Here is a 15,044-nt window from a genome sequence, read left to right as displayed (position 1 = left end):
TCTTTTAATTTAAATAAGTAGGTTGTGATTTGAGGTCAATGATTAATTTTTGTAACCTACTACAGACTCCTGTGCTGATTTTGGGCAAGTTTCTTTGTAGTTCAGCAAAACCACTTATGACAAGAGGATTAGGAATTGTTTGCATTTAAGCTTCTCTCTTGTGCATGGACTTGGGAACTTTTTGTGTGGAAGGGTCTTCCTTGGAAAGTCCCAGTAGAGTGCAGTCTGACTTCTGGCTGGGGTTTCTGTATTAGAGCAAAATGCTTATCATTGTGCAGCATCATTTTGGGTAAATAGTTGAATAGCTAGGAATATGGCATTCTTTTTCCGACATCAGTGTTTCCTTATTTCAATTTTTTCTTGTCTATTTTGTTTCCTTCATCAAATATTTAAAACTAACAAGCAGAAGCAAACTGGGGAAAAAAAGAAAAAGAAAAAAACCCCTCAGCTTGAAAGACTAAAAATCAAACAAAACTTCTAGTTTATGTAGTTTAATTGAATATACTCTTCCAATGATGTATTGTGGGTATGTATTATTACAAACATGAATCATTTTGTAGTGTTGCATTATTAACTGCTTCTGGGACCAGATAATTTTTATGTCATATTAGAAGGAGGGCAGATGGGTTATGGGTTATCAATTATCCGAATTATTATACTTCTTTCAAGATTAGGGAATTTGGGATTGGATAAGTTTGGAGAAAGGAGAAGGAAAGATATGCTTTTTTACATGGACTGCTGTAGGCCACACTTCTGAAACCTGACAATTGAAAATACTGGGTTGTTGCTCCTAGGAGGCAAATTGATCCTCATTGTACCCCAGAAAACAGAGAGATGTCTTGAAAGTCCTCTGAGAATGAGAGGTGCAAGCATTCTTTGATAGTAAATAAAGATTTTAAGATGTTATTGCTAAGATAGATAATACACTGCAGGAATTTCTTGAATGTTGTTTTGCTTTGTTAATTCAAATATCTGTAGATTTCATTAAAATGTTAGGTGAAATTATGACAGTAGAAAAAAATATGCTTAAAATGGTGGGGTACAGAATTAGGTGATTTAAAGCAGCTATTAAGCTCAGAATTGAGAGAGGCGCAAGTAGCTCCAGCAGTGCAACTAGCTGGTAGGAGCATATAGTGATGTCCTGTTTGAAAATGGGAACTCATATTACACTTCAAGAAACTGGTGATGGGAAGCCAGTTATTTAATTTAAACTCCTTTATTCTGAAGCCTTTTTTTTCGCTATATTCTTTCCCAGAGATTTATTACAGTTACTTCAAAAGTCCTAAACTTCAGAATTTCATTCTAAATACCCTGGAGATCATCCTTTTGATAGTTGTGCATGCGTTGCCTGAGAATTAAAAATAGACAGTTTGTAATTAATTGGATGGTCCAATGCTGGAGATTTCTCACATCACTCTGATAACATATTCAAGATTTTACTTCTCTCTAAACAGTGCCATCTGGATTTGTTTATATCACTGTTAGCCTGTTGCAGGAATCCAAGTGGCTACTTGAAAATTAACATAGCATCGACCTAGCAAGCAAACAGTAGGCCATGCTACATACCCTTCCAGTTTCTGAAACCTACTGAGAACTGTGTGAGTGTGCTGGGATAAGTGTGTGCTATAATGTGTCTAAGCTGTAGAAATTAAGACAATGCTATAAAAAAAAATAATGATACTGGAAGGACTGGAGAGACATAATCATCATTTACATTAGAAAAGACTTGTAAGATCATTAAGTCCAAGCATCACCTGACACTGCCAAGTCTAGCACTAACCATGTCTCTCAGAATCCACACATCTCTTGAATATCTCCAGGGATGGTCGCTCCACCACTTCTCTGGGCAGCCTGTTCCAATATGGAATCATAAGAATTAGAAGATCAAACTCCAATTTTCAGTATTCTCATTGTCTTGCCTTTTTCATTTGCTTTTTTTCACCACTGAATCTTATCATCCATCTTATATTGACTATGGGTATAAATTTATTTTTCTTACACCTTTTTATCTCCTTTACTGGTATAATAATAGAGGGTGCAGTGGATGTCTGTTGAAACTGGCTCTGCAAATTGCTGCAGGTGAGGGCAGGGAGGATGCGTTCAAAAATGCTGTATTGTTGGGTTTTTTGGAAGAGGAGGAAAGGAAGAAACAAACAAACAAGTATGCAACAACTGAAGATGCTTGAAGAAGTTTTTATTCAGCATGATCAGATTTAGCCTTGGGTGTTTTCTGATAAGGAAGTGTATACTTCGTGATATTTGACCCAGTTGTGGTTAAAACTAACACCAGAGGTGACCTTACAAATAAACCATAAGGGTACACAGAAATGAAAAAAGAGTTAACTGATGTGAAATGTTCAGTTTTGCTTTTCCTTAGTAGTTATCAGTACTTCTCAATAACACTTAAGAGTGCCTCATCTGCACAACAGAAGAGTGAAGTCAGCGTAAATGTGTATTTATCATAAAACTGAAAAAAAGAAAATGGAAGGACTATCAGTGAAGCATCCTATTGTGCAAGGAAGAGAAATTTGCAGATCAGTTGACTATCAGAGCTCTGTAGCAGAGCTGTGTCCTGAGGGAGGACATTAGTTAAGCCTGGCTGCATCCCCTGGTGGCTGGCCGGGATCACAGCAGTGTTGGAACTGCAGCTCCATGGATGCATCCTGGCTTCTCTGAGTTCTGCTCTTAGCACTGGAGTGGATGGCTGTTACCTTTCAGGGCTGGACACCAGAATGTTTCTTTCCTGTACCCATCTCCATCTGTTTGTATTTGGAACTGGAAATATCATTTCAACTGCAAACCTTGGAGAATGTCAGCATGTGAGCAGCAAATCCCCCAGAGCTACTGAATGTAGTACTTATCTGTGGCTGCTATAAAGCCTTTTGACTTGGAGGTGGAGGGAAACATAAATAAGGGTTCGTCGTTGCTGGGATGCAGCTGGGCTTGTTTTGCCCTGTCTAATCCATGGCAGAACAGTGACATAAATTAGATGCATTAAAGGGGCTGCATTTGTAGCTTGATAGGGCTTGGAAGCATCAATTGAGTCAAGGGCAAATGCCAGAAAACAAAATTTATCCACTTGTAAATTGGGCAATATATAGGGTGCCCATAGATTCCTGCCTAGAAAACCAAAATGCAGAGATTATTGGTCTTATATCTCCCATTCAGCTGTTCCTTGGGGGAGCATAATAAAGCCTTAAGAACTAGTCAAAACATAAGATTTCTGTGTAAAAAGCGTAAAAAAGGGTATGCAAATAATGTATGATTGTTTGATTGTTTGATATCTCTGTTTCTCAGAATGAATTTGAGGCAGAAATATCACTTTGAGAAAATAAATATATTCAGGGAATTTAGGGCACCATTAAAAGGAGCTGTTTTCTTCAACTAGAGCTACTAAAGCTTCATAAACATAATATAATTTGTAAGGATGGTCAGCTATGCAGGAATGGAAGGAAACTAATGGACTTGTGGTATGAACTCTGTATTTGGTTTTCAGATAACTTCGAAATTGTAATTCCGGTTTCTGACTAGTCAGATTATGGAGATAAAATTTTTTATTGCTTTATTTATTTATTTTTGGAATTTTTCTGTTCAGTATAGTTGTTAGAAAATAAGCCAATGAATAAATATTCCCAAAATAAAAGTAACTTTTTACTCAAGTCCAAAGTTTCCTTAGGAGATATTGCAAACTCCGAATAGGAAATTAAGTTCTTAATCTTCTTCACTGAGGGAAAAGGAGTAGAGTAGAGGTTGGTCAGTGCTTTTGCTTGTCAGCAAATACTCCTGAGACATAGTATAATTATGAATCTATATACCCATCTGTATCTAAAGATGTTTTATTAGCCTTTTTGTTGTCTTTTTTTCTTTGCTGGTCTCTTCACCAATTTTCTAAAATTTAGCAGTATGTTTTGTAACTTATATAGACAAACCTAAAAGTATGACTAAAAAAGTGTATCAGAAATATAAAAAACAAAAACAAACAAAAAAAAAACAACGATATCAGGTCCATTGAATTGTCTGAAAATGTTTTTGTTTAGTTTTAAAGTGCTTATAAACATGAATATTTTCCCAATTTTCTAATGTTTTCTCTTATTTCTTATTTTTTTTAAGCCCAGTGTTATGTCCTACTTCAGACATAATTTCTTCAGGCTGAAAAACCCTATTTTGTCCAAAGACATTTCATACTATTGGTTGTTTCCATTTCCTTTCCTTCTTTTTTTTTTATTTTTTTTCCAATTTTAGATGTGTATATATATATATTTAGCTCCAGGGATGAGAATTTCAATGTTTCCAAGTTACAGTCACATAGTTGTTCAGTATATAGAAAGATATTGATACTTTCTGTTTTGCTTTTTCTCTATTTTTTTTTCTAATTATATCTAAAATACTCACTGAGGCTTTTGCCACAATTGAATCTAGAACTGATGCAGTTCAGAAGGCTTCAAGACTCTTGAATGACAGTAGTCAATATATAATCTGCTTTGGGGTGTGTTTCATGAGAATGATTTTGCTTGTGTGCTGTGATACTTTATATCAGCTAACGCTGAATTCATTTTCCATTTTACTGCCTAGTCATTTAGCATTATCAGGTTCTTGCACAGGTAGCTTTTCACAGTTGGTCTTTACTTTTACAACTCATTGAATTTCATGTTATCATAAAATTTCTTCACTTCTTTATAATCCTGGTTTGGTTTTTCAATTTATTTATGAATTTAAGAAATTCTTTTGGATCCTTCTGGTATCCACTGATAATTTTCTTCCCACTCTTTCCAATTCTTTAATAAATTACTAGCCCAGGAAGGCACACTGTCTTTAGTAAATGTCAGCTTGGTTTCCTTGTTTGTTTGTTTGTTTTTTCTTAAAGCTCTTCTAACTGATCTGTAGATTCATTTGTGAGTGGATACCAAGACATTTCATAAAGCCCTTAAAAATTGGTGCTGCATTTGCCAAGTAATATTTCATGTAATGAAGTTGCTTGATAGGTTAGATACCAACACCAACAATTTTGTATCAAATTTCAGACAGTCAGTAGTAGCTCATTGGCCCTGCTTGGTTCTAATCATTCTTTAAAGCATAACACCTCTCCTTTACCTTGCTTCCTACGCTATCCTTGTGGTGTTTGTGGAGACGCCCCTTCTATTTACCTGGCTATTCCTTAAAGAAAAACTTTGAGGAAGTGAAGGGAGAAAGGGCTGCTTACAAGATTTGCTGTAAAGATATTTGAGCAATGGGAAAGAAAACTCTCCATATAGTATTGTCGCATTATATCAACAGAATGGACATTATATTTGTGTTTTAAAATATCATTCTTTTTTCTGGTAAAACTTCGTTGTATATCTTGCTATTAAGGAAGTGAAACTTCTTTTTCTCTAAGACGATTCTTCGTGGTTTGCGTATTTACAGATAACTGTTGCATAGAAGGTCCTCTAGTTGCAAGAGAAATAAATGCTAAATTCCTTCCCATACATTCAGCAAAACAGTGACTGTGCTCACTTTGAAATATGTTTTCAGTGTGTCCTGAAATTTCCAATTCACCAAGCAGTTCCTCTCCTCTTTTCCATTTTCAAAAATAAAAGCTATGGAACACTTTTATTTATGGCCTTTTCTGATCTTGGACCTGCCTAATGCATCATGACTTGATTTAATGCACTGCCATAACAACAGTTACAGGCTTTTTGCGTATGCTGGCAAAATTTACGCTTCAGAGTCAGAATGCCAGGCTACCTCCTCCTCAGATCAGTAATATAAAGTTCCTTTTTATGTGCTGTAGCTGAGAAAATGTCACAATCTTCAGTTCGTAGTGCTGAGGATTTTTGGTTTGGTTCGCCTAATAAAATGTGTGGTTGTAAATTAATGAGTAAATGTGCATTTTAAAGATATTGTACGTATGCCCACAAAGCTATTGCAAAAGCTCATCTTATCCTATTTCAGGAGGAAGTGAAGTGGTTTCTTTAGGTTGCTTTAGTGTCCTAGAGATTAATTCACTGTGGTTCAGTGATGGACCTCAATGTGAAACTGGAATAATAAGTCTCAAATGTAAGAATCTACAAGCATTACGTTAATGGCCTTGTAAGAGGAAGCTATGTCAATTAGAATTAACCTTCCTGTGGTAAGGAAGTAGCTTATATGGTTCACCTTGCCAAAACTACCATCAGTGTACGTGAACACGGTTTTGCTACTGTGAAGGGTGCTGTAAAGATTTATTCCAATGCAGGATGCGACTCACGGTCTACTGACACAGCAGAATTTACAGTTCAGCAGGGATTAGTTAAAAAGTCTCTGTTTTTCCTAATTTGCAACTACATTATGCTTTTTCATGTAGAACGTAACAAGCATTAGAAACAGTTGCTATATATACTACTATATGTATGCTACATATACTATTATACTATAAGTAACCTTACATTTTACTTTGTTTAGGATGGTGGCAGTCCTGTGAGGGTGTCTTGAGTAACAGCACAGTGAGGTCAATGAGTGTCCTCTGGGGACATTAACTCCTGTTATCTCGGCTGAGATATGAACTTTTTCCTATTCAAATGAGGAAAAAACAGAAGACAGTGTATGCCTGAAATATGTGTATGCACATTCATTTCAGTGCATTATAAAACACTGGAGAAAATGAAGGGTACCTTTCTGTGCTTTTCTACAGGATATTACTTTACTGATCCAAATGAAACCGCCATCAGACTCTGTAACAGAGCATAATGTAAGATAATGAAGCACGGTGTTCATCTGAGGTCAGTGTTGCATGCAATAACTAACATCTCTCCGGTGTCATCTTGTTGGATCTGTCTGGCAAATTACAACTGGAGAAATACCATGTATCTATTTAAATGCACTTCAATGAAGCTAATTTCAAAGAAGGTTCCATGGGTTCCCCAACATTGCTAGATATAAACACATTCACTGCATTCTTAATTCTACTAATTTAATATAAACCATGAAGGTCTTCATGAGATTTATGCAAAAGAACAGCTGAAATCTGTGATTAATGTTGGCAGTGGAAAGAGTGGTTTCAGTCTGTTGGCTAAGCTTAATCTAGTCAAGGTACTGGGGAAATATTTATCCTTCATTGTGATACAGCTTAAAATGCTAACTGTATGTGGAGTTTCCTTTAAAGTAAAGCTCAGGAGGCTGAGCAGAAACAGGAATTAGCTGCTGACTTTTAGCTAAGGTTTGTATATATGTGTTTAATTTTGCTGCTTCTTGCTTCCGTTGTTATTAATTTATGTAGTAGTGATGATAATAGTAACAGCAATGATAGTTTCACCTCCAATTGCTCTAAAGACAAAGATGATGATACTAAAAACTGAAGCTGGGGATCTGTTTTCCATCCCTGAAATGCAACTGTAGGTGAAAGGCAGTTTCGCATTTCTTTACATAAAGTGCCTCTGTAGGGTAAGGAAATTGCACTTGGTCCAACACTGGTGAAGGGCAGACTACCCAGCTTCAAATTGGATGAAGTATTTGGGATATGCCTGCAGGAGTAAACAAAAGTAAAGAAAATTTTATTGTACTGAAGTCAATTGGTGTAATTCAGAATGATCATCGTTCCCAGTTGCCTGTTGGGAATGGTCTATGGCTGATTAATACCAAGAAAAACTACATCATATCAGATGAAAACAGTTAAATAGCATGGATAGTTATGGTCAAATACCTGGACCCCTTTCTATCTATATTTTGTTTACTGAGTTATTTAAAAAAATAAAAAATAAAAATAAAAATAAAAAACCCCACAACTAAACAAATAATTATTTAGTAAGTGAAATGTATTTTGGTACCTGAACAATGTTAATAATTCAACATGTGTTTTAAATCATGCTGTCCATTCCAGCATAGAAATCCAATATTTTGACAGGTACTGTTGATTACAAGGAGAATAAAACTAATTACAATTTGCTAGGGGTAAATCAAAGCAAGAATAAGCAAATAGAATTCTCAAAGTATGGAGGTTTTGCATTATTTTGTTTCATTTTCTTTGATCCAAATAGAAAGATTTCATTGTTCTGAAAAGACATTAGGATCTTCATGTTTTTAATGTCACCATCATTTAATGAATGTTTTCTGGATTGATGCAGACCTATGGGGGGGGTGTGAACTAGTGTGCAGGTCTCATAGGGGCAAGCAACCATTTTTGTCATCTTTTGCTTTTCCCCGTGGTATGGCCCCCACTAAAAACAAAGTAATTTTTTAAGGCTGACAGAGAGCATCTCCCTGGTGCCAGGTCTTGCTATGAATCCCATCCTGGTGTGCTGCTTTTAACTTGCTTTCCAAATGAGTTGGAGCTTTTAGTGGCTCCCAGCCTGGACATAGGGTGATTGAGACAACAGGAAAGCCGTTTCAGTGCAAATTTATCATGATTGATGTAGGTATTAACAGTTCTGTCTTGATGTGCAGGGCAGGGCTTTTTCCATTATGTTAGCAAAGCAGCATTTTTCACTGTTGAAATGCGTGGTATGTAGAAAAGGTGAAATATACAAAGAAAACTTGACATTGAACATGATATTTTTTTTCCTTTCACATTCTTCTTCTTTCTTACATCTGTGTCTATGCTCTTAAGGGGCTGAGCTGTGAAAATGAAAGTTTTCAGACTTGCCAAAACCATATGTTGCTTTATATTTGCAGTAGAAACCTAATGGAATTCTTAGTTTTTCTATAGCCATAGAAAGACACATTAGCTACCACAAACCTATCCAGACCCTAGGTGTTGCTAGCAGACACTGATGCAATATAATTGTTCTGTGAAAATACTGTAGCATCACGTTAAAATCAGCTGCTGTGTTTCCATATGATGCATTTGTGGCTTAATTTTGTCCTTGTACCATTCAGTCTCTTTTCATGCATACAGGTAGAGATGAACAACTCTTACCATAACCCAGTTTCAGGTTCTGCAAAAGACTGGATTTTATTCCCACACTCAGTAGTACTGCAGTTACATCCCAGGTAGCCCTGATTTGAGCAGAATTGAAATGCTGTTGCCTCTTGAAAAGATGAAAGCTATCTGTGACTCAGAGCTTATTTCAGCATAGAAAATGTAGAAAGCAAGACAGTGTTTTCTCCTTCCTGTTTCAGATTTCCTTGTTTCTTACTTAGAAATTAGTGTTTTCACGTGCAATCAAATATTAGAGGAAGTCCTGTGTATAAAGTACTGAATGTTCCGTATCACAGTGCTAATTCCTTCCAGGTTGTGATCTTTCCCATTCTAGGAAGAAACTTTAAAAGGGAGAATGGCACTGTTTTACTTTAAGTGTTGCAGTTCTGGATTTATGACAGGCTTAGCTGCTTTTTATCTCACTTTGACTCCTTTACTGAGCTGCTGGATATCTTGAATGTGCTTAAGTGTGCTCCCGTCCTTATTTCTTTAGGCAGGGGAGGAATCATACTGTGATTTCATGGTTGAGATTGGAAGGTGGAGTGCTCTTTTCTATACTTGTATTCTCTTTCAGTGAAGACTGAAATGTTGTAAATTGCTGACATCTGTGTTATGTGCCCTCTGCACATTCCTAATCTGTTCTGTTGTTGGTTTTTTTTCCTCAGCTCTGTTCATCAGAGTGACTTTGGCAGAAATTAAAGTACTCAGTGCATCCTAAAATTATCTTCCCTAGAAAGTAGTTAACCTCAGATCTGCCTGATCACCATTCGGGGCTGATTGTGCCTATGTTGCTGCTCGCGTAAGGGTTTTGAACGCATCCCATTACCTGCCTAACAAAGTGGGAGAGCAAAATATATTCAGCAGAGTCATCATGGGAACCACCTTCTGCAGATCTGTAAATAAGTTGCTGTTTAGTTGCAGAGTTTGTGTGCAGGGAGACTGAGATGAAGTCTGGAGTCTGATGCTATCTTTTGAATTGATGAGGCTTTCATGAGCAGAAAACTTTCTTCCACCAATTTTCTGTGTCTATCTTCACCTGGAGACAAGTCTAAGAGAGCTTGGTCAAAGTGCAATCTAAAGTTGAGCACATCATATCTTTGACTGGTATGGTTTGGTATATATCTGAATTAATGTATCAAGTAGAGAAATAAATGTTTGCAAGGTTATTAAACAGCTGTTTCATTTCATCACAGTTGCATGACATTTTCTTCAGCTGCCCTTAAACAACTTTTGGGATGGCTCTGAATGAAAACATTGTATACATAAAAATAACAATTTATTTGCTTTGTTTCCATTTTTCACCTTGGAGTTACACAGCGAAGTTCCAGTTATCACTGGTGATACTGGTGATTTTTAGACTAGAATATCTTTTGAAATTTCCCTTTTTTTTTTTTTTTTTTCTCCATTCCTAATGCAGAACTAAATTGAAATTCTCCTTTATTCCCCTTCAACATAACTCATGAGGCAAGCAATGGCCTGGCTAGACCCAGCTCCAAACCACAACAGCTGTTCCTATGTCACCTCTTCATGCAAGTGGGACCTGCCTCTGCTGGCTCATAAAAAACACATAAAATATTACTGCAGTGCCACAGTCTGGGTCACAGTGGGGCACCGTGCAGCCAGGCGCCATAAAACAAGCTTGCTCCAAGGTGAAGCCCAGCTCATGGCAAGCTGTTAACCTTGTAGCTGCTAGCACTAGGGAAGGGGCTATGCTGTGCCTTCAGGAAGCTGGTTGCAATATTTGGTGCTAATGGAGTTTTTTGATTTGTATGTAAGCCTCATATAATTTCAGAAGCAGAATATCCCAGGTAAATCTCAGTCTGCTGAGTCTGCTTTCAAGAAACCACAGATTTCAGTGTTACCCTCGCTCCTGGAGCATCTGCGCCATATGGGAAATGCCATATAAGTGCTTTATTTCCTTTGTTTTTTTCCTTTGAGTTTGCCATTTTATTCCTGTGAATTAATTCCTGGCAGCAACAGGTTGTAATGGAGCCTGTTTCTCAAGAAGAAGTATTTTGTCATTCTTGCCAATAAGTTTACTGCTAATCAATATTTGAACCACCAGGGCAAGAAATCTGGTGCTGCATCCTTGTTTCATCTTTTTTAATGGATGGATCATTTCCCTTTCAGCTGTGGATCTGAGTTTTCAAGTGACTATCTGAGGCAATTGGTGTTATTCAATCAATGGTCTCCAGACCACAGGTGGTCCATAAAACATTGGAACATGATCTGTAGAGCAGTGGGAATTGAAAGTGAAAATCAAAGCAATTCTGAAGGCGTGCACAGCAATGCCTGTGGTTAGCCACAAGTAGTACTGTGCTGGTTGCATGCAGAACTCTGTCAAAGGTGCAGGTGGATCGGTCACCTGTGGATTATTTTCCTTTCCCCAAAGCTTGAGAAACACTGCTGTAAAGGACACCTTGATTTTATGAAGGATTTGTTTTTACCAATTCAGCTTCAGTGTGTGGAGGGCACTTACAGAGCTGTAGATCAGGTTGGATTCTATGTTGGAGTCCTGATGTTGGCTATTCTGGCTCTTCCTTGAGGTGTTATGAAGGAAATACCTTGTCATGGATGCCTGTTAAGGGCAGCTAGGCCTATGGGGTGGTACCTGGGCCTCCTTATAGATAGCATGTTACAGATGTCCCTGTTTTACCTCTGAAAGGAGTTTGTATCAAGATGAGAGTCGGCATCTTTTCTCAGGAAGCAGTGGTAGAACAAGAGGTAATGACTTTTAAGTTGTGCTGGGGCAGTTCAGGTTGACTGTCTGGAAACATTTATTCTCAGCAGGAGTGGTTGTGCACTGGAATGGCTGCCTAGGGAGGTAGTGGGTTCACTGTCCCTGGAGGTGTTCAAGAAATGTGGAGATATGGCCCTGAGGGGCATCGTTAGTGGGCACGGCGGAGATGGGTTAATTGTTTGTGATTGTCTTAGTGGTCTTTTCCAGCCTTAATGATTCTCTACCTGGCACAAAGATGAGATTCCTTTAACAGCACAAGTGGTGCCTGGACTGTGCTGCACACATCAGCTACCTGTGAGCCACCGTGATGCTCTCATGCGTTGCACCTGGTTGTCTGTTTTCAGTGAACTTTCTTTAAAAAAAGGAAAAGTCATTACAGGTTTATCCTGTTAGGGGGATGTCAAAAGTGCCCTTAGCAACAGCTTGGAATAGAGTTGTGAACTGTATCTGATTCAGTGGTCATGAGAGCCCACTGAACACCATGAGGTATGTGTGTGTCAGCAGGCTGCATTCCCACTGGCTCCACAAGCAGAATTGTGTGCACTGTTCAGTGCACAGCTGTGTGCGCAAATCACCTAGCTGCCATTACTTAAATATTTCTAGAGGTGTGATGCTTTTCAACATGGTCTCCCAGAATGTTTCTTTTTCATATAAATCAGAAAATGTCTACCTTGTGGCCTATGATGCAATGTGCAGTACTGATAGCTCTGTGTATTAGAGTATTATGAGAAGAAGAAAAAAATCACACTCTGAAATTGTTTCACAGTATTGCTGTATTGAGATGAACATTTTATTTTGTCTCTTAATTTTCACCTCTCACTTCTATTCTAGTTATTACATTTTAAGCCTTTTTTCAAAACCGGGAGGACTCAAATTTTTGCTTCAACTTTTTTTTTGTATTTTTCCTTTCTCCTTTCTTTTTTTATTCCTATGAAAGATGAAATTTTTTAACATAATCACAGGATTTCAGGAGATGAGCTTTCTAAACATACAAACACTCCACTTTGACCACCTTATATATCCATGAGTGTCTTAATAAAAATGTGAATGCTGCCACAGCTCTGACTGTGAGACTTATTTTCTGTTGACAGTTTCATTACTGAGAAGAACAAGATCATTTCACTTGAAATATACAGAAAAAATACACTCTGAAGTTATCTCTGCTGGAATTTGAATTGGGCTCCCATACAGAAAGCAGTAAGCTCTGAACATCTTGAAGTGCTACTTGTGGCACTCCTCAAAATGTATCTGGTGGTTGCTAACTGTCATCTGTGGTTAACACTGAATTTAGTATCCCCATCCAGAGAGCTTTAATTATACATAGGTTGTTCCAAATGTAATGCCTCTTATTTATTTGCACGGAAACTACAACAGGTACAAAGAACATAATAACACAATTTGAAAGAGCAAATTCTCAGCTTCAGAACACTATTTTTCAACATAATCACCATCCATTAGCTACACATTTTTGCCGGTGATAAAACAAGAGACTGCATTTCATAGTGTGACAGCTGTGTATGGCTGTCTGGATTATAGATTGTGTTTCTCATTGCTGTTGCCTCTGCTCAAATGCATCACCCATTGCCTTACTGTGCTATATCCACTGTTTGGTCTCCATAAACATTTAACAAGTGTTGATGAATGTCAATGGGGGCCATTTTTTCCATGTGGAGGAATTCAGTGACACCCCCATTCGTTTCACACGAGCTTCTACGTCAGTTGCCATTTTGTCAGACTGTCCCTCTGCTGCTGTCTGTTACATGGCAACAAAACATAACAGAATATTGGCGGGAAGGTTCAGCCTCTGCTGCTGTGCCACCAACATTTGCCTCTGATATCGTGGATGAGCATAATAAAATAGAAGGCATTACTTTTGGAGCAGCCCTTATATAGTGGCTGAATCTGAAAGAAATGAGTCAACCATCAGCAACTGACAACAATCTAATCCTTTCAAAAGGAAGATATGGTGCATAGAAAGTTCAGAATGAGAGATATGAGGCAAGGCTTGGGGGACGATTGGGATTAGGTAGATGGATTTTGTACCCTTTTCAGCCTCAGAAGCTCCTGATAAATGTAATTTTATAAATTACATGTTCTTTTTCCCTTCATTAAACATCTTGGGGTTGTGGTGATGATTTCACTAGGATTTTTGATCTTCAAAGGCAAGGAATACTAACAATGAAAGGCACTTGCTAAGCATGCTTTAGCAATTGAGATGCATGCTATCTTTTGCAGTCATGACTGAGTGGAACATAAAGCTTTGTGCATGAAAGAGACTTTTCCTATTTCAGAGTTTTTAAGGTGAAATGAAAAGGGCATGATAAGGTTTTGAAGCACTGTGCCTTGTTCAAGGATATTTTTTGTTGATTGTAGATCTAGTGGAACAAGGGCTTCCTGGGTTTAGTAAAACAAAACCACCTTGAAATAGAAGTTTTATTCCATTCCCAATAACATTTGTGGAAAAAATGAATATTTCTGTTTGAGTAAAAATTGAAATGGAAAATTTCCCTTTGTTAATTGTTAATTCTGAGTAGCACCATTAATTTTGACTTGCAGTTGCAGGCAATTAATCAAGCAGGCAATGAAAAAAAACATTACCATTTGCAAGCTTAAATTCTCTTGAGTGCAAACTGTCACAACTCTCATGTGTTCTGACTCAGGATTTCATCTCTTCCCAAATTTGCACTGGTGTTCATCTTTCCTGTTCTTCTCGCCAGTCTCTGACCAACCACAGCGTCTCCTGACCACCTCTTTTTGCTAATCTGAATGCACTAAGTACTAAGCTGAGCCCTGTCCCACACTGTACTGAGGGACTAAGTATGTTAGAGGCTAGGCTGGCAGAGCATTGTAATGCTCAGGGGTATCCTGAGCTTGGAGAAATAGTGCAACATCTTCCATATCTCATTCCACAACTTGCTTTTGCAACACCCTGTGTGTGTCCTCCTCAGTCCTGCTCTGGCACTTAGTGTGCTTTCATGTCCCTCTTTACCCTCTACAGAAGACACACAGCACTTGGAAGAAAACACAGCCAACAATTTAAATAATTGTAAGCAATTTTTGAAAATAAAAATCATGAAGTTGTTCACATTCTTAATTTCAAGTTCAATGTTAAATGTCTCACCAAGGCTCTCTGTTCCTCCAGGTTTTCACAGGGAACAGCAACGCTGACAGTGTGGTTCACCACAAACTCCTGCACTCCATGAAAGCCCGCTTCTTGCGCTTCGTCCCTCTGAAGTGGAGTGTCAGTGGTCACATAGGTCTGAGAGTGGAGGTCTTCGGCTGCTCTTATAGTAAGTGGCTAACTCTTAACTCACATTTTCTTACGGAGCTTTTGCTGGTGCTGTCAACGCTTCAGGAGGAATCTAGCAAAGAATGAGTTAAAATGTAATGTGGAACATATAACTGCCATTTTTGTTCAGTAGTAGTGCTTAT

The 15,044-nt window shown here is 37.9% G+C and overlaps 1 protein-coding gene across 1 annotated transcript in view; it reads left to right on the top strand.

Annotated features, from left to right (window-relative positions):
- CNTNAP5 (contactin associated protein family member 5) overlaps nucleotides 1–15,044 on the top strand; it is a 196,581-nt gene that overhangs the window by 36,912 nt on the left and 144,625 nt on the right. Inside the window, exon 5 of the mRNA XM_065751312.1 lies at nucleotides 14,755–14,902. Coding sequence (XP_065607384.1) covers nucleotides 14,755–14,902 — 148 coding nt within the window. The remainder of the gene's footprint in view (nucleotides 1–14,754; nucleotides 14,903–15,044) is intronic.

Source organism: Cyrtonyx montezumae, unplaced genomic scaffold, assembly GCF_038088225.1.
Source record: "Cyrtonyx montezumae isolate F1298 unplaced genomic scaffold, pur_monq_1.0 scaffold_7, whole genome shotgun sequence".
NCBI classification, from domain to species: Eukaryota; Metazoa; Chordata; class Aves; order Galliformes; family Odontophoridae; genus Cyrtonyx; species Cyrtonyx montezumae.
This window is presented reverse-complemented; position numbering and strand designations above follow the sequence as displayed.